General features: G+C 35.6%; 2 protein-coding genes across 3 annotated transcripts; one reads left to right on the top strand and one right to left on the bottom strand.

Moving 5' to 3' along the window:
• Positions 1-1,274: 1,274 nt before the first annotated feature.
• LOC109088526 (lysosomal-associated transmembrane protein 4B-like) lies at positions 1,275-11,399 on the top strand. 2 transcript variants are annotated; one of them, XM_019102686.2, is made up of 8 exons: positions 1,275-1,420; positions 1,529-1,618; positions 2,530-2,647; positions 4,162-4,235; positions 4,526-4,648; positions 4,730-4,828; positions 5,555-5,650; positions 8,766-11,399. In XM_019102686.2, the coding sequence occupies exons 2-8, from the start codon at positions 1,529-1,531 to the stop codon at positions 8,838-8,840; spliced, it is 675 nt and encodes a 224-aa protein (XP_018958231.1). In that variant the 5' UTR covers positions 1,275-1,420; the 3' UTR covers positions 8,841-11,399. The 2 variants fall into 2 exon arrangements, with proteins under 2 accessions (XP_018958231.1, XP_018958230.1); XM_019102685.2 differs by having other exon boundaries at positions 1,318-1,618.
• A 1,616-nt stretch (positions 11,400-13,015) lies between these two features.
• LOC109088527 (60S ribosomal protein L30) lies at positions 13,016-14,863 on the bottom strand. Its single transcript, XM_019102687.2, has 5 exons — positions 14,725-14,863; positions 14,562-14,610; positions 13,679-13,824; positions 13,417-13,547; positions 13,016-13,118 (listed from the first exon to the last, which is right to left on the bottom strand). The coding sequence occupies exons 2-5, from the start codon at positions 14,580-14,582 to the stop codon at positions 13,063-13,065; spliced, it is 354 nt and encodes a 117-aa protein (XP_018958232.1). The 5' UTR covers positions 14,583-14,610; positions 14,725-14,863; the 3' UTR covers positions 13,016-13,062.
• Between the last annotated feature and the right edge of the window lie 3,652 nt (positions 14,864-18,515).

Here is an 18,515-nt window from a genome sequence, read left to right as displayed (position 1 = left end):
CATGTTCTGAAAAAAATATTAAGCAGCAGAACTGTTTTCCAACTTTGATAATGAATCATCATATTAGAATGATTTCTAAAGGATCATGTGATAATGATCCTAAAAATTCAGCTTTGCATCACAGAAATAAATGATAATTTAGAGTATAATAAATTTAAAAACAATTATTTTAAATTGTAATAATATATCACAATATTACATTTTTTTCTGTATTTTTGATCAAATAAATGCAGGCTTGATGAGCAGAAGAAACTTCTTTCAAAAACATTAAAAATAGTAATATTTCCAAACTTTTGGTCTGTACTGTATATATATATATATATAAAATCTGACCCCAAACTTTTGAATGATAGTACAATAATTTACAGAAGTTGAGTGTTGTGCAACTAAAATGCAAAATACAAATAAACAGAACTAATTAAAAAAAAAAAAAAAAAAGTAAAATATTTAAATCTACAAGTTGTGAAAGTTCCAATTCCAGGTGAAACTGAGAACATGTCACTCTTTGTACAGCCACTGTGTTGTTTTGCTGCTGTTAAACTAACTTACATTGGCTGAGACTCTGAGAGCTGAAAGCTGTAAATCCCCTGATGCAGTGAAGGAGCTGCCGCCCACAGAGGCTCAGCAGGCACACACACACACACACACACACACACACACACACACACACACACACCGTCTCACTGGTATGGGCCATCTGCTCTCCTCCTGTGTCACGTAGAGCCCTGTCCTCATCAACACTGGATCCCTTCATATAATCTCACTGGAGGAGATTATATGAACACTTTTGTAACCGAGGGAGAATAAGTCTGAAGACATCTTTGCTCTGGTTTTTACCTGTGTTTTTCATTACTCCTGTCACCATGGATAATTTAACCACTATAAAATATTTAAATAGACGTATGATTTTAAAAAAAGCGAGATCTTTCTAAAATATCAGTTGTTGTTCCTTCACAGCCATGTTTATTTTAAACAAAGAGGCCAGCAGTTTTTGTCATTTTATCTTAATATATCATATTCTTCAGGCTGGGCAAGTTTATGTTTTAATTTGTATAAAATTTCATAATTTACAATATTTGTATTTTTAGTGTTTCATAAATTATTTTTTGTTTAATAGTTGTTTTAAACAATGCTGATAAACTCAGGTTCAATTGTAACAACTTGCCCCGGTGTTGAATGAATATATTGCTGTCACAACTGTATCTTCTTAAATGTCTACATCTTAAAAATAAATCCAAATTTTGACTCCCCGGCGTCTGAACAGCGGGCCCCTGACGTCACGCCAAATCCCCCTCCGGTCACGTGGTACGGAGATGAGCTGGATTAATGCAGCGGTGGGAAAGAACCAGAATGGAAAGAACGGGACGCTAACGGGAAACGGAAGCCACTCAGGATTTAACGGCGACCGAATGCAGCGACGGTGAGCTGTATCTCTAAAAAAAAACATCGATTTATATATTAAGCAATAATATCGCTTCGAGCTAAAAAGGGCATACATGAACTAGCCGCGCTGTTTTTGTTCGGAAAGATGATTTCTCCGTGGGACAGATACACGACCAGCTGCTGCCTGTGCTGTCATGTGCGCACAGGCACCATCATCCTGGGCATCTGGTACATGGTGAGCCAATACAGCTCTTATATTAAATAACACACGTATTTATAGCCCTTCTGTTTATTTTTATATCCAACAAAAACTATTTTGAATATTATTATCATTAGTAAATAATAATCACACTAGTAAAATTCTAATTGAATTCCTTTTCTAAATAAGAGGAATTAAAATTAATGAAAGTGGTCGTTTTTTTTGAAAATCTTGTGTGTTTTTTTGGGGAAATCCTAAACGTTTGATGTTTAAAATTCTGCAGATATAGAAAAATAATCCTTGATTATGTGCCAGAACTGTTAAAGGAAGTTTTGTCTTATCAAACTGTGTCCGGATGCTTAAATATAGGAGATGCAAATGAACAGATTATTCTGGTCACCTCCAGTTTCTTCTGCACTGCAAGGAGCAGCAGAATTCATTAACCTAAAAACTACCGTGATGCTTACTGACACAGACAGGAAAATGCTGTCACAGACAAAACATTATCAGAGACAGTGAATGAGGGTAAAGGCAATGTGTGCCACAGATTCATTTCATTTTTGATTTGTCCGTTATGTAGAGCTAACATTATAATATGGTTGATGGGACTAATTTTGTTTGGTCTGGAAAGTCGAACAGCAATGTCAAACATTTCAGCAGGTCTAGAATAATATGTACACACACCCACACACACACACACACACACATATCATTAATAAATGAATGAATGAATTAAAACATGTATTATGATTGTATGTTTATACTTCACTTCACACAAGATACTGCAGGGATAATAACTTAATAACAAACTGAGCAATACACTAATCTGAAAAGTTTATTCCAAAATGTAATTTACATCATAAATAGACCATAACATTTTCATCTTATTCTGTTAGTTTTCACGTAATAATAATAATTTGTTGTATAATAATCTCTGTCTTTTTCAGCTGATCAATGCAGTGGTTTTGTTAATCCTGTTGTCGGCTCTCAATGACCCAGTCCAGTACCACTACCACCTCACCAGCTCCGACCTCGGCACGGATCTGGATGTCATGGACGATGCAAGTACGTTTGAGTCATTTAATCCCTTATAGTTATTCAATTTTAAAACCCTTTTAAGCTCAGTGATAGCTGGAAGACTGCTATCGTATTTCACTGCTGTCTGTGCGGCTATAGATTCTGGCTCTGGTGACTTTGATTAAAACCGGCCCTCATCAGCAGGATTCAAACTATGATTCCTTGTAATTGGTTACATGAAGCCTGTTTTGTAATAGGCGCTGAAGTAGACAGAGTGTACGGTGGAGTGTCCTGTAACATATGCAGGGGATTGAGCTCTATTTCAAAGACCAGCACCACTGAACTCAATGTACTTCCAGTACTGAGAGCACGAGCAGCTCAGATTCATTTGATAGTGTTACAGCCTCACATTCAAAAGTGTCAGAGTTTAGAAAAACCCTGTACTATTAGCCATTGGGTTAATTCAATCTGTAATAGTAATTCAGGATGTCAGTGATAATATTATATACTCTAAAAAGTTGGAAAATTATAAACTAAGGCCAGAAATCTCCCGGCTGGCAGTGGAGGAGTTAGAGCAGATATTTCACTTGTTTTGCTCCACTGTGTGCTTACTAGGCTATTTTATGATCGGTAAAGCTTTTTTGTTTGTATTTCTCAATAATATGAGATATGCCTGTGTTTTGGAGAGAATGAGAGTCTGGTTGGAAACACAGCACTATAGATAGTAGGTCAGGTAACTAGTTCATGGTGCCTGTAATGTCTTGTGAGTGCTAGACTGAGCTAATAAAATTTTAACTTAGGCGGGCAATGTTACCGGCTCGTATGTCAGTCTCTAGCTGTTTCTGATGAATTAGTAAGTTGGTTCATGAATGAATCATTCAGAAATGTACACAGATATATTTAATTGCATTTCCATAGAAATTTCAATGCAAAACAATTGATGGATATATTACAATGCTTTTTTTTAAAGAAATTTTATGGCATAATGACAATTCTTTACAATTTACATAGATATATTTCACTGCATTTTCATAGAAATTTCAATGCATGATAAGAATATTCATTAAAATTTAGACAGATATATTTTCCTGTTTGTTGATAGTTCAACAGTCTTAATTTGATTCAGTATCATTTCTAATAAATTCCTCATGCAGGTCAATATGATTTGGATCAAATTAGGATTATTAGATTTATCTGGCCCAGTCTACAGTCATTGCAGTTAATTTGTAGAAATGTAGCCTACAAGAAATTCTCTATGAACTTTACAAGGAACGCTCTTGACTTTCTATTATTAAAACACTATTAAAACAGTTGATGTTAAAAATAAAAACATTCATTCCAAGCATTATTTGAGTTTTTGTAGTGAGCTCAGCAGAATCTCGACTCGAAGTGAAATGAGCTGGATGCCAGGCAAAATAACATTTAGTGAAATGCTTGTCATATTAAAAGATAAATCTTGGGATTTTTAGAACTGATATTTAGACCCAATCCTAGATGCTACATTTTGGCCGTTAGACTCTATATTGCTTGTGCAGATCTGATGTTGTGTATTTCCTCTACAGATATGTGTATCGCTGCTGCAATTTCATTGCTGATGATTTTGATTTGTGGGATGGCGACCTACGGTGCATATAAGGTTTGTCAGCTTGCTTATTATTAAATGGATTATTCACCTAAAAATGAAAGTTCTGCCATTATTTACACACCATTATGTTGTTCCAAACCCATGAGACTTTCTTACTTGCATTGAACTTAAACACCAGGGTGAGTTAATAAAACAGAACTTCCATTTGTGATTGAAAGATGATTGAAGCTCATCAGATAAGACTCAGTCTATTTATTATGATTCTGCTAAATTAATCAAATTAAGTGCTTAATTCATCAGTTTGTGCTGCATTGTAAAATGAGTTCTTTCTTTTCTTTCAGCAACATGCTGCATGGATCATTCCTTTCTTCTGCTACCAGATCTTTGACTTTGCTCTTAACACACTGGTAGCGATAAGTGTTGTTGTTTACCCCAACACCATACAGGACTATCTTCAGCAGTTGGTACGTATCTGATCCGACTCTTAAAATGTCAAACTTTGAATTACTTTCCGAGTATAATTCTGTGTCTTTATGTTTTAACAGCCTGGGACCTTTCCATACAAAGAGGACTTGATGTCCACAAACAACATGTGCCTAGTATTAGCAGTGCTTCTCTTCGTTGGATGCATCTTAGCCTTTAAGGTAAAGAGAAACAACTGTACCGCTTTCCTTTTATTGTGATCTGCCGGATCATTTTTGGTTCACTATAGTTAGATGTGATGCACAGTAGCCTGCAGAATGACTGTGAATGTGACTGTTTCAGACAAACACTGTGCTGTCCTTCTAGAAACCTGACTCTTCCAGTAGACTTCAGATGTGATACAAATCGCTTTATGACAGCCTGCACGCATTAGAGAGAGGCAGATTACTCTGCTGGGATAAACACAGTGTGCTAAAATTAACCTCATGCTCATGACAGTCTAATAGGTTGTTTGTTGCATTGTGATCTGTCTGAATCACCTCTGAGAATGAACATCATCATTGATAGTTTTTAGGTTTGTCAGCATTGTATTAATTTAGCATTTTTTGGGTTGAACTACTTCTCTAGCATACATGCAAAAAGATAAAAGGTTATTATTAAAAATGAAGAATAAAAAAAGCAAGGTGACCAGTTATAGCACAACCTTAGCTCATACTGACACTTTGTGTATTTTAAACCAAAAATGGATCTTAAATGAAAAAATCACATTTATGTTATTTGTCCCATATGTTCTTGTTATAATTTTTTTTACCAGCTGGAAATTAAATAGTGTAGAAAATGCACTGTATCTGTGGCTCATTATTTTTAATGCATAAGCCATATGCACATGATTTATGGTGGTGTTTTATTTAGCATCAGCGGCTGTTGTTTCTATTTTTTCTCTTTAGGCTTACCTTATTGCCTGTGTGTGGAACTGCTACAGATACGTCAGTGGAAGAAGCACTACAGAGGTCCTGGTTTATGTCACCACAAATGACACTACAGTAAGTCAGAGGTTTATATGAACATAAACTGTTTAACAGAGTCTTGTTTCTTTACACTCATATTTGCAAATGTCTCCATAATGAACGCACACAGACTATTTCAACTAAATGCTGTTTTATTGAGGTTTCTATTCATCAGTAATCCTGGAAAAATGTATCATAGTTTCCAGAAAAATATTAAGCAGCACAACTGTATTCAGTAGTAATAAAAATAAAAGACTGAGTTAAAGCTTCTTAGCAAAGCTGCTAAAAATTCAGTTTTGCCAACACAGGAATAAATAACTATTTTCTATTTTACATTGTGATAATATTACACAACATTAGTTTGTACTGTTTTTTTGATCAAGTAAATCCAGACTTCTTTTAAAAACAGAAAAACTTAGACTCCAAACTTTTGAATGGGGGTAGTGTAATTATGGATAATAATCAGAAGGAGTTTGAATTTGATTCCATTTAATACACCAAGTTCCTTACTGATTCCATTAATTAATCTTTTAGTACATTTAAGGAGGCAACAAATACAAGATACTACCTTTATTATACCATATATATATGAGATTTATATTTTTATAAACAAACTATAGAATTAAAAAAATATATTATTTTGGTAACATTTGAATTACAATAAATATATTAGAAATTACATTCAAATTAAACATTGAAAAGGCAAAATAATTATTTTCTGAATGTATATCTTTAACTTTTATTTAGGAGTTGGACAAAGTAATGAATCATGGTTCAGTAATTGAAATGTGAATTGATTCAGTGAGTTTGTGAGTCATATCAATCGATTCACTGAAAATAATTAATCCACAAAAGTCATTCTTTCGCAAATCAGGCTAAACTTCTTATGCTGTACATGTCAGCAAAAGAATGCAAATGTTTAAATACCATTAACCAAACTAAACATATTGAGAATTACCAGGTTCAGTTCCTAGTCCAACATGTGATTCAGTCTCACATAGTTTATCTCTGCACAGCTATAGGGGATGTTCTGATGTGCATCGCAGCAGGATCATGATGACGGTCTCCTCATGCCCTCTGTGTTGTTGAGTCAGTGTTTATGGAGGGCATTAGAGAGGGCAGTGTGCTGTGTTCCTCTACTGCCTCTAATCCCACTACTGTCTGCCATAAGTAATCCTGTCTTACTGCCTCTGTCTGTCTGTCCTGCTGCTCTGTTGACCCTCCAGTCCCTCCAGTCACTGACAACTCACATGCATGAAGAGTTACATTTAATGCATTTGACAGATGCTTTCATCTAAAGTGACTTAGAGTGCTTTGAAGAAATGCATTTTATTTGTATGTTTAGAATCTGACTAATTGGATTGCCCGGGTCATTCCACAGATGAATTCCACAGATGGACAACCAGTATAATGAGTGGTCAGATGCTTTAAAAAGAGACAGAAAGAACTGAAATAAAAGGCCATTGAGAAGCATGGGGCTTTTTCAACATTCAGCTGCAGGCCGTTACATAACTGTGCACACTTGTTTGGTTCATTTGAAATCCGCATTCCAGCCATCCTGACAAGGGAAAATGTGATCCCCTCTGGGCATTCATGACCATATTACTAATTAGCTTACCTTTTCATAATAACAGGAATGTTTTGGGCTGGTTTTTCTGTATAGGGAGAATGAACTATCTTCTGCGGAGATGGATAGCATTTTGGGGACCCTCTGACTCAGAGTTGCTTAAAAATGCTTTAGTTTTATGTCTTCCATGGCCTTGGTTTACAGGTGACTAGCAAAGCAACAAAAAAATTTTTTTTTAAAAGGTATTTATTACAGATAGAGACAGTAAGGAACAGGCAGGATTCAAACCTGCATCCTCTAAAGCAGATCAATGGCTATTTTCAAAACATACTTCCATGCTACACCTATTATATCTTCAGTATATATTATGTATACTTTGCCTGGGTTTCTATCATTAAAATAAAATATAAAAACATTAAACTTTTATTTCAACTAGTTGCCAAGGCAACAGTTCTCTTTTTTTATTTAGTTGAAATACTAAAAACTAAAACTTAATAAAAACTATTTAGACATATTTGAATAAATAAAAACGTCAAAAGCAAAACAAGATTTAAACTTTAACTTAAGTTAAGATGATATTTATAAAATCTATAAATAAAATCTTATTCAAAATACTAACAAAAACAATACTATTATATCAAAGATACTTAAATATGTACACTATGTAAAGAAATACCCAGATGTACAGAGCCCAGAACATGACATATAAAAGAAAAAATAGATCTTGTGACCACAAATTAAGAACATATTAATTCCTGGCCATGTTTTATTAATTTGGCCCATTTTTTGGTTCAAGGCCACATTGTACTTATTTCTTCCCTTATTTTAGTTAAATTGTAGCCATGTTGTAATAATTTGTTAGCTAGTTTTAATTTAGGTAAATCATGATCTAAAGGGTTAGTTCCCCCAAAAATGAAAATTCTGTCATTATTTACTAACTCCCATGTTGTTCCAAACCTGTAAGACCTCTGTTCATCTTCAGAAAACAAATTAAGATATTTTTGACGAAATCCGAGAGCTTTCTGACCCTCCATAGACAGCAATGCAACTGACACGTTCAAGACCTAGAAAGGTAGTAAGGACATTGTTAAAATAATCCACGTGACATCAGGTCTTCAACCTTAATTTTATGAAGCTACGAGAATACTTTTTGTGTAAAACGAAAACTAAAAATGAGGGAATGAATTAAGTTGTGGAAAATGAATTCTCAATTTGTAGCAATTATTCCTTTTTTTGTTCCAATGTGACAGTTTATTTCTCTCCAATGTTCATGTGCGGGGCTCCTTATGGATGACCTACTGCGTTTGCCAAAATGTGCAGTAGCTGACTAGAGTAATGTATCCCACAATGCAGTGCTCTCAACTTGACCAATTATGTCCAATGTGAAGAATGAACCAGAAGTGATATTAGACATGGTTTCTTTAAACTCTATCTAGACTCATTATATTCATGACACACAGCATGTGTGCTAATGGCTTTTCATTCTTTGTGTCTTGATTAATTTAAGAATATAGTGTACAACATAAAAGGGGAACTTATTGTATACGTAAAGCGTTTACTAATATGTTACTGCTTTATTTTCAGGTACTACTTCCACCCTACGAGGAGGCCATCGCCATTCCACCGAAGGATCCCCCTCCTCAGTACGTTTCAGCTTGAGAATCACACCGCTCTCTTACTACGCTCCTCCCAAACCCTCTCCAAAGAAACACCCTCCGTCACAATAGCTTATTCCATTGCCCCAGTCTCCTGTTTGTCGCTGTGTGATGTAAGTCTCCTCTCTGGAGGCAGCAGTATGACTTTGAGACGCCCTTCCCTCGATGAGGCTGCCCAGCTGTCCTGGCAACCCAATGCTGTGTGTCAGCTCCAATCTGATTTGCACTTTCGGCGATTATGTGCGGCACTGGCCTTTTTAATACTGTGAACTACTCAGTAGTGTTGTTGTCTACTGATATACCTGAGATTCGAATGCGGCGTGCATGATAAACACAGGAGTTATGAAGAGCACTTTTAAAATGGGAATTACCTAGAAATATACTGAATGTAAGAAGCCGGCATTTTCACTTTAATTTCGTTGTACTGTACGAAATAAAAATGACAAATTTTTATTCAGAATATAACTAAATTTGTTGTAAAAAAAAAATAAAGCAAGCAATTCTACACCATTTTATCTAACAAAGTAAAATCTTTTAAGTCTTCCTTTATACACAATGTCCCAAAACATTATGCAGTCACTGATTAATATTCTCTTTTAATCAATCAAATTCTAATTGTTAGTTTTAGATGGTTTAGATGTCGCAAAGGCTGAATGATCCTGCTGCTTGGGAACAGTTATAAAGCTGTATACACTAAACATTTGTGAAAATTTGGTTTAGATTTGAAACATTTTAAAGATTCATGTATCATGGGGGATCTGACTTCAAATTAAAGGACTTGTCACTTGTTTACTTAAAAAAAAAGAAAAAAAAAACACATTTTTCTCAAATTTTGGTAATGTAAATGCATCTTTATAGTCAAGGTACTTTGAATGGAAGTGAATTGGGCCAATCTGTTAAAGTTACACATTTACACGATTTTAGTGTAAAACAAAATCACAATCTTTTTCTGTTACGTTATGTACCATTTTACAATTTAACTCCTAAACCCCTAAATTGACTATTAAAATAGATTCATGGGATAGTTCACCCAAAAATGGAAATCCTGTCATTAACTACCATGTTCAAGGTCCAGAAAGGTAGAAAGGACATTGTTTAAACAGTCCATGTGACATCACTGGTTCAACCGTAATTTTACGAAGCTACGAGAATAATTTTTGTGTGCAAAGAAAACAAAAATATGTATTGCGTGTCGAAGTCTGACGCGGAAGAGAAGAGATTGTTGAATAAAGTTGTTAATTTTTGTTTTCTTTGCACACAAAAAGTATTCTCATAGCTTCGTAAAATTAAGGTTGAACCCCTGAGGTTACATGGACTATTTTAACAATATCCTTACTACCTTTCTGGGTCTTGAACGTTTCAGTTGTGTTGCTGTCTATGCAGGGTCAGAAAGCTCTCGGATTTCATCAAAAATATCTTAATTTGTGTTTCGAAGATGAACAAAGGTCTTAAGGGTTCGGAACGACATTGTCAATTAATGATTTTTGGGTAAACTAACCCTTTGAACAGCGTTACAGCTCAAATAATACACAGGTTTTAAGAGAAATATTAAAGTTAGTGCTTTTATGAAACTAGAAGCTTCACACCTAAAATCCTTTAAAAAATGGCCCCATTCACTTCTATTGTAGGTGCCTAACCTACCTTAATTTTTGCTTCTTTTTAAAGAAAACAAGGGACCAGACCATTTTTGTGGTAGTCAACATTATGTCACAAGTGGTGTCGACTTATCTTGACTTGCATTGAACCAGACAGTGCTCAGTGAATAAATGAGAATTATGGGTGTTAGGAAATCATTTTTGTCATTTGGTGAAGTTACACACACCTGTTTAGAGAAGTAGTGTAACTTTTCTGTCATTATCACTAGGTTACAATCTATGGCTGCAGACTGCAATATTTTTGCACATGTGAATATTATTCATTCATGTTATTGTCTGTGATGGATGGTGTGTTAATCAGTAATTGTGACAAATGAAAAGTAAACGATGTGACCCCGACAGTAGATTAGCATGTAGCCGAGTTCAGATGACATAGCATCTCCCCCAGTCATCTTCTAGCTCAAAGTAGCTTCTGTTATTGGGAACATTTTTAATTTTTATATACAGTGGCTATGCAAGGGTATTTTGTAACATGTATCCATAGCTGAAAATGACTATATACTTACGTTTATTCATCATGGTAACATTAGATATAGAAGCATTAATGAAAGTGTTAGAGATTGATAGATGTAGGAATTGTCTTTCATTGTTCTGTGCGTAGACTTTCATCTTCAGTTGAGCATCTCCGAATTAGCTTCATATGAAACACAATTTAAAAAGATTCTGTGTATTTGGAATATTACTTTTGTATTGTATCGTGACCTGTAATTTCTATTATAATATTCTCACAATATTTCTCATAAAAATGAAGTAATTATCAGTGGATATCACAAAAGGAATTCTCAGAAACCCAGAACAATGTCTTGTCAGTAGGTAGGATGCCTGTGAATGTTTGTCTTCGTCTTGTTACACATCCTAACTGGCTTATGTCTTATTTCTAAACAATAAAATATTCCAGTAATGCTTCATTATGGCTGTCTTTTGCCTGATGTCTGTGGAAGCCCAGGGAGATCTGGCATAGATCAGAGTGGATTGACTTCACAATTAAAGTGTGGCATTACTTTTGCTTGACCAGATGAGATGGATTCACCTACTTTCAGTCGTGCCTCAGCAGAACTGTGTCAGGGTTTTACCAATTACTTTAGTTACAAGAAACTGAAATATACATGCACTTCATCCACTGACCTATTTTTGATGGTCCAAGGATGCTGTCCAGTGAGGCTTTAGTATATAAAACTAAAAACAGCCTGAGGTCTTTACTGAAGCACTGTTGCAATCTCATGCACATCACTCCAGTTCCCTATTTATCCTTTCATTTTGCAAGCTCACTGAACATGCTCAGTTGAGGCTGATTATATTTATCTGTGTGGGTACTTAAGAATTAGACTTCAAAACTGACTACACGTGACTGAGGAAACTAGGGCAATCACTTCAGTGAAGAGAGCGTTTGATGTTTTCTCTGCTCAAGCGCTTTAGGCCTGTCAGATATTTATTTTGGGCTGAAAATCCTTAGGAAAAAAAGTATGTATGTAGTTGCCGAAGCACATTTCTAATGCCTCAGCCTCATCTCAAGGTCTGCATTAAATCACTGGGGAGTATGTGAACAGTTCGGAAATAAGGTTTATAAATACAACAAAAAAAAAACAAAAACAAAGGTCTCATTTTGCACATTTGCCTTGTTTAGAGAGTAATTAATTAATGTGCCTGGTTTACACAAACTGTGTCTATTTATTGCTGACACTGGCACATTGCCACAGAAATGACATCATTTCCAATTTTAATTCAGATAACTGTGGAGTTGAGCAATTTAAATATCTCGTTAAATATTTTATCCTCAAACCTGTAAAAGAAAAGTCAACCTCTTCTAATTTTATATATTAAAGATTTGTTCAAACTGGCACATACCATTTAAAATTAGGAAAAACTACATGAACAAAATATAACTGATAGCAATTTAAAACAAAGTTATACAACATTTTTCAGTTAAATCCAATGGATCACCGGCCTTTCGTTTAAGACTGCGTAACAATTCTCTATCAACAACTTATGCATATTTTTCAGATTTAGGACTGGGCTACAGAAATGTTAAAACCAAAAGATAACATTGTATACTACTACACTGTAATTCACCCTGTACTGATAAAATGTTTTTGACTACAAAAAAAAAAAAAAAAAAAAAAAAAAAACCTTACATATCGCACCCTCTAGTGGCAAAACTGTAATACATATTGAAGTTGTGAATGTGTAGTTTTGGGTTCATCCCATTGCTGTGGCTCAAATTGAATTCACAGCACACATAAAGTCATTTTAACTAATATAAAGAAAATACTGGACTTTGTAAGAAATTGGGAAAAATAAACATTCCCCAAGAGCATATCAAGAATCCCAGAAACAGATATCATAATGATCTTTTTTCATACAAAAAAACAAAAAACTAGAATATCTGAAACATAGTGACTTAATATCCCCTTCCTCAACATTATCAGATCAAAAGTTGAGAAGGGGGGAAAAGTTCACACCTTTTATCCATCAGACATCAAGTCTGAACAAAATCTGAGACAAAAAATAACCAAAAACCACAAAGACCATTTTAACCAATTTTATTTCTAATAAGATCTGGTGGAAATAACTCTACTTCTCCCCCGGCTGCTGCTGGTCTGGCATGCTTCTGATTATGTCAGAATCACCTATAAACACAAGAGAAAGGCATTAATGACAGAACAATTCATTTAACCTAGAAACAATATTAATATTGAAAATGCAAAGGACAGTCAGACAATGTCTACGATGATCTAGAGTCCCACATTGGATTCAGAATATCGCCAAACATACCAGCAACCTTTTAAATGTACATCTACTTATATATATATATAAAAAATAATAATCTACTAAACCAGTTAAAAGGGAAAGTTACAATAAATCACAAGTTTAAAATCAAGTCACATGGGTTCTCCCAGTGAAAGGAACAGATGCATGAATACACACCAGGGTCGATGATGGCCAGTGTGCACACCCTGTAGTATTTGCCACAGGCTGTGCCGAGCTCAATGTTGTTTCCACTGTAATGATGGACTCCGGTTTTGGCCAACATAGCGTAGTACTCAATCTCAGATTTCCTAGAAAAAGAAAAAAACCTGAATCATTAAAATATCCTCAGCTCTTATTCAATTGTATTGACTAAGACACCACAGATTATTTGCATAATGCCAGTGGATTCACAAAGCAGTTGTGAGAGCAGCACACACACCTCAGAGCGGGACAGTTGTTGGCAAGGATTACCAGCTTGGCTTTTCCTTGGCGAATCATTTTCTGAGACTGCTTGTATCCGAGAACGTATTTACCGCTCTTCATCACAAGCTGCAGTCTGGAGTTAATGGACTCCAGGGACTTTTTCTGTAAAGATGAAGATAAAACCATAAATACACCAGAATACAGTAACATGTCAAATATAGTTTACGTCAGACTATTATCAGTAGTTTCTTTGAAAGGGGTGCGAATTCTGCATATGAATCTTGTGCACTAGACAAATATATGCATTAAGTCTAGAACATTAATATAACACTTCTTACACAAATAAGCTACATTTCCAGTCACATCCCATTCACACTACTGAAGATCACGTCAATGAACTTATAAACAGTATACAAAACGTGTCCATATCAAGTCTGCTTCACAGATAACCACAATTCAACACTAAAGTTATATCTCAATGATATTTCATAAGTATTGCTCCCGTACTACAATCATTGTACATAGAGACACAATGATTTATTGAATGCGGCTTTAATTTACGTAATAAGCGTTTGTCTGATAAAGACGCATCACGTTTTGCGGAGACACTTATATGAAATATATTAACAATAATATATATACACAATACAAAACCCCTGTACTAGAAACATCCTGTCAAGCAGCTGCACTCTTGAACTAGCTCACAATCAGCCCACCCAACAGCCCTTCACCGGAAAGAGACAAACATCTGCCCCGTATAATGCCTATTAACACCTCAACTGCGTAACTTTAATCTCAAAAACCAAAAAGCGTGGCTGAAAACGTGTTGGTTCTTCTGATCAGGCCTGTGGCGGAGCTTCCACGTGATGTTCCGCGGCGCAGCATCGCGCTCTACTCACCGCTTTCTTTGCAGCCACCATTTTTCCTGATTAGTCCGTTCTGGCCAACCTAAACACAGAAGAGCGACAAATCAAGACCTAGACTTTCAAAATTATAAGTTTGTATCCGTGACAAAAGTCTTAAAATTAGTATTTTGATAGTTTCCGACAGAGCCGCGCTCACCTCCTGATCACACCAAGATGGCCTCGTAGAGAAAGGGCTTCCCAGCGTGCCCCGCGCGTGTAAACCTCACGCACCCGCCTCGCGAGAACGCGAAGCCTCGAGACCGCTGATCTCAGAACAGTCACTCTGTGACGTGTGTTCAGAAAGAGAATCATCATTCAGTGTTCGAATTGGGGGGACTGGATGGGTCCCGGACCTCCCACAACAGCCAAAAAATACACTTGTGGGGTCCCCTGGTTTTGAAATGAAGTTTCCATTGCTGTATTAAATTAGACCTGCGTTACATCATATTTTACTTTTACGCGTTTTTACAGCGTTGCTCATTATAACCAATCATACACGATTCTGTTGAACTTAGGAATGCAGCACCCAATCAAAAGACTTCAGATTAGTCATCGCTGAAACCCCCGAGTTTTGTTCAGACTGAAACTCACGAATTCCCTCATCTTAAGCAACAGATGTACGTACGATGTAAGTATACGAGATTCATTTATCATACAGTGTATGGACAGATTCATTGATTAATAAGAGGAGTTATGAGTGCTTAAACAGCTAGAATTACTGCTCGTTTAGAGTGTGTTCTTTCACTGCATGATTCAGTAAAATAAAATGCATTTAGAATGCTCCCAAAATTCAAGATATGGGGGCAGAAAATGTATATATTTATATCATTTCATATAGTTAATCAATATCACACGAAGAGTGAAATTTTTCGCAAAATCCACAAATGTGATGTTGATTTTATACATCAGTTCAATAAAAAAGAATTTAAGAGACTTACGTTTTAGACACCATATTGCCTATTTTTGTTCTATTTCGGCAAAAAAAATGGTTCCAAACAAAGCCACAGCACTGTTTTGCGTCTCTGAAAAACATGAGTTTCTTCCTGAATGAAATCGCAATGACTCACTTATTAACAGTGACTTGCTGCCACCTGCTGGCGGACTTAATTTTACATTTAAAGTATCTTTTTTATTTTTTACAAATAATTTCAAATAACAGTAAACAACGTTCAGGGTTAAAATATCAAAACATTATTTATGCATTTGTAACTGCAGGTTAAAATGCATTCGTGTCCTGCATTAAACAGTGTGTAAATACATCTAAATGCCAGTTCAGATGCAGTTTATGTGTTTCCTCTGCATTGCAAAGATGCATTTTGTTGATAATGATTTGATTTGTTTGGTAACAGCCCCAAATGTCTTATTATTGTAATTGACCTTATTGATTAAATGTAAGAATTTGACACACTTCTATCTTTTACAAAGATAAAAATACCCATAAAGGGTAAAAATCATTTAAAACCTGTTGAAAAAGATTCATTTCTGTCACTGTTGTGAACTGACCACCACACACAGTCAGCTGTCCATGGCAATCCTGCAGCGCAACACACTCAGCAAAATATCATCTGACTATCATTATTATTGTTAATTCACTGATTGTCATATAATAAGCTTTTATCTTAGAATTATAGGTTTTCTCAACGATAACGAGGAAAAGAAAAAAAAGAGTCATATTTATTAGTGCTGTCAAATGATTAATCACGATTAATCACATCCAAAATAAAAGTTTTGTTTACATAATATATGTGTGTATGCTGTGTATATTTATTATGTATATATAATTACAAACACATGCATGTATACATTTAAGAAAAAATATGTTATGTTTATATATTAAATATATTTATATATAATATAAATTATAAGAATATAAATATATAAATGTATATACATGTAAATATTTTCAAAATATTTACTGTATATGTATGTATTTATATATACATAATAAATATACACATTACACATACATGTATTATGTAAACAAAAACTTTTATTTTGGATGCGATTAATCGCGATTAATCATTTGACAGCACTAATATTTATATAAGGTTTCCTTTTTTATTTATTTTTTGGCTGGTTAGGGGAATATCTTGAGGCTTCCTCTGAAGTTTGCTGATGCTCCTTAATGAGCCTCAAGCCCCTGGTTGAGAACCACTGGCAAAGGCTTGGTCTAAAAAAACTGTAGACCTATACCTGTCAAACATACTCATTCCTCATATTGATTCTTACTATTGAACATAGTAGCCTATATAGACAAATATAGTCATAAAACTACAAAATTACAAGAACATCTGAAATGTTCTTATTCTTACATTTTTGTTAATTTGTCTGTTTAGTGAAGTGTGAAAGCACTTCAGATATTTTCCCTCATCCACCCAAAGTCAACAAAACAAATTATGCATCTGAAATGACACACAATGTCAGAATATATTCTGAATTTAATGAAGAAATTAAGTACATAGTTAATAAGTTAATAAAGTACATTCTATGTGTATGCATGCATGTAGATTTAAATCCACACCTTATTGGCACTGTCATGTGAGCTACGATGTCAGTTGTGTTGTGTCCTTTGTGACCTTGTTGATTTCGCTCATGTGGTCTCAGGGCATACTAAAGTGTCCATTGGTTGGACACTTCAGAATCTCAGAAGAAGCACCTTTTTTTTGGCTTACTGATTTATGAATAGCACATAAAGCTACCCAAGTTTGATTAAGTTTGTTGTTGTGTATTACTCAATCATGAGCTTATCAAGGGTGCAAAGTTTTTGTTTGCGTTGACTAGAAAACATGATTCATCTTATTATTCTTAGCACACCCATTTTCACCCATGTACACTTTTGCTTTCAGTTGAACTTTAACAGTCTAACAGTCAACAGAAAGAAAATGTTATTTATGCTTTACACTCAACCCAGAGATCACACAATGAGGATGTATTATTCATGTTCAACACATTTTTAAAGATCTTTCCTGTAGGATTATGTTTAAATAATTTTGTTTAAAAGACCAGCTAGATCAGTTTAGCCAGCTGGGAGACCAGCTAAGAATAGACCAGTTAAGACCACCTTTAAACTAAAAGCAAAAGTGAATGTGAGTGGAAATGGGTGTGTTAAGGGTGATAGATAAATAACAACGTTGACTCCGACATAATAGAAATCCTGCTCTCTTGATAAGGTTGAGTGTTAACGCGATGGAGGTGGACAAATATATCTTGACTGAGGCGCTCTCTGCTATTCTGGGAGTCACGGTGAAATTGCAGTCAGATTGTAAGGGTTTAGATGGAGTCATACAACTGAATATTACCAGTCTGACAACTCTTGCCCTTCTTGGTTATGAAGCATTTGCGCTTGTGGTCCAACCCGTGTCTTATCTAACAACTTTACTGGCGCGGTGGTTTGTTGGTGATCAGCAAAATTCACAAGAGACCGCGAAAAACGAATGCGCCAATTCTTCTCTCCGGAAGGAAATATTTGCAATCCCGGATGACTTTTTCGATCCAAAGTTTGACTTTGACTTCACGAACATGTCCGAGTCAAAGTCTGATGAGTGCAAACGCGGGGACGAGCCGTACAAGCGGCCCTACGGCTGGATGCGCTTCGCCCTGAAGGTCCGGGACAAATATCCGGACGGGAACGCTTGGCTGGGCACAGACGGATGGAGGAGCCGTTCAGTGCCCGGTGAGTGGCCCGTCTCCTACCACGGAACCGGTTTAGAAGGGGCCCAGGGCATCATACAGACTCACTTCAAGGCGGGAGACAGTCAGGCGTACGGAAGAGGGATTTATTCATCTCCAGACATCACCGTGGCAGAAGAATACGCGAAAAGCAAGAAATTTACGTCGCAAAAGAATGGAAAGACTTACAAAGTCATCATGCAGAACAGAGTCAACCCCAAGAATAGAAAAATCATCGAGGGGAAGAACTTTTGGTTGGTCCCTATACCAGAAGGGACA

Source organism: Cyprinus carpio, chromosome B19 (assembly GCF_018340385.1).
Source record: "Cyprinus carpio isolate SPL01 chromosome B19, ASM1834038v1, whole genome shotgun sequence".
NCBI lineage: Eukaryota > Metazoa > Chordata > Actinopteri > Cypriniformes > Cyprinidae > Cyprinus > Cyprinus carpio.
This window is presented reverse-complemented; position numbering and strand designations above follow the sequence as displayed.

Bases quoted from the DNA above. Each gene is read 5' to 3' on its own strand.
- LOC109088527 (XM_019102687.2), bottom strand. From the start codon at position 14,582: ATGGTGGCTGCAAAGAAAGCG. The intron at 13,825-14,561 runs GTGAGTAGAGCG...TCATCTTTACAG, and splicing joins TGGTGGCTGCAAAGAAAGCG to AAAAAGTCCCTGGAGTCCAT. The intron at 13,119-13,416 runs GTGTGTATTCAT...TTGTGTTTATAG, and splicing joins ACTGGCCATCATCGACCCTG to GTGATTCTGACATAATCAGA.
- LOC109088526 (XM_019102686.2), top strand. From the start codon at position 1,529: ATGATTTCTCCGTGGGACAGATACACGACCAGCTGCTGCCTGTGCTGT. The intron at 1,619-2,529 runs GTGAGCCAATAC...TGTCTTTTTCAG, and splicing joins TCCTGGGCATCTGGTACATG to CTGATCAATGCAGTGGTTTT. The intron at 4,829-5,554 runs GTAAAGAGAAAC...TTTTCTCTTTAG, and splicing joins GATGCATCTTAGCCTTTAAG to GCTTACCTTATTGCCTGTGT.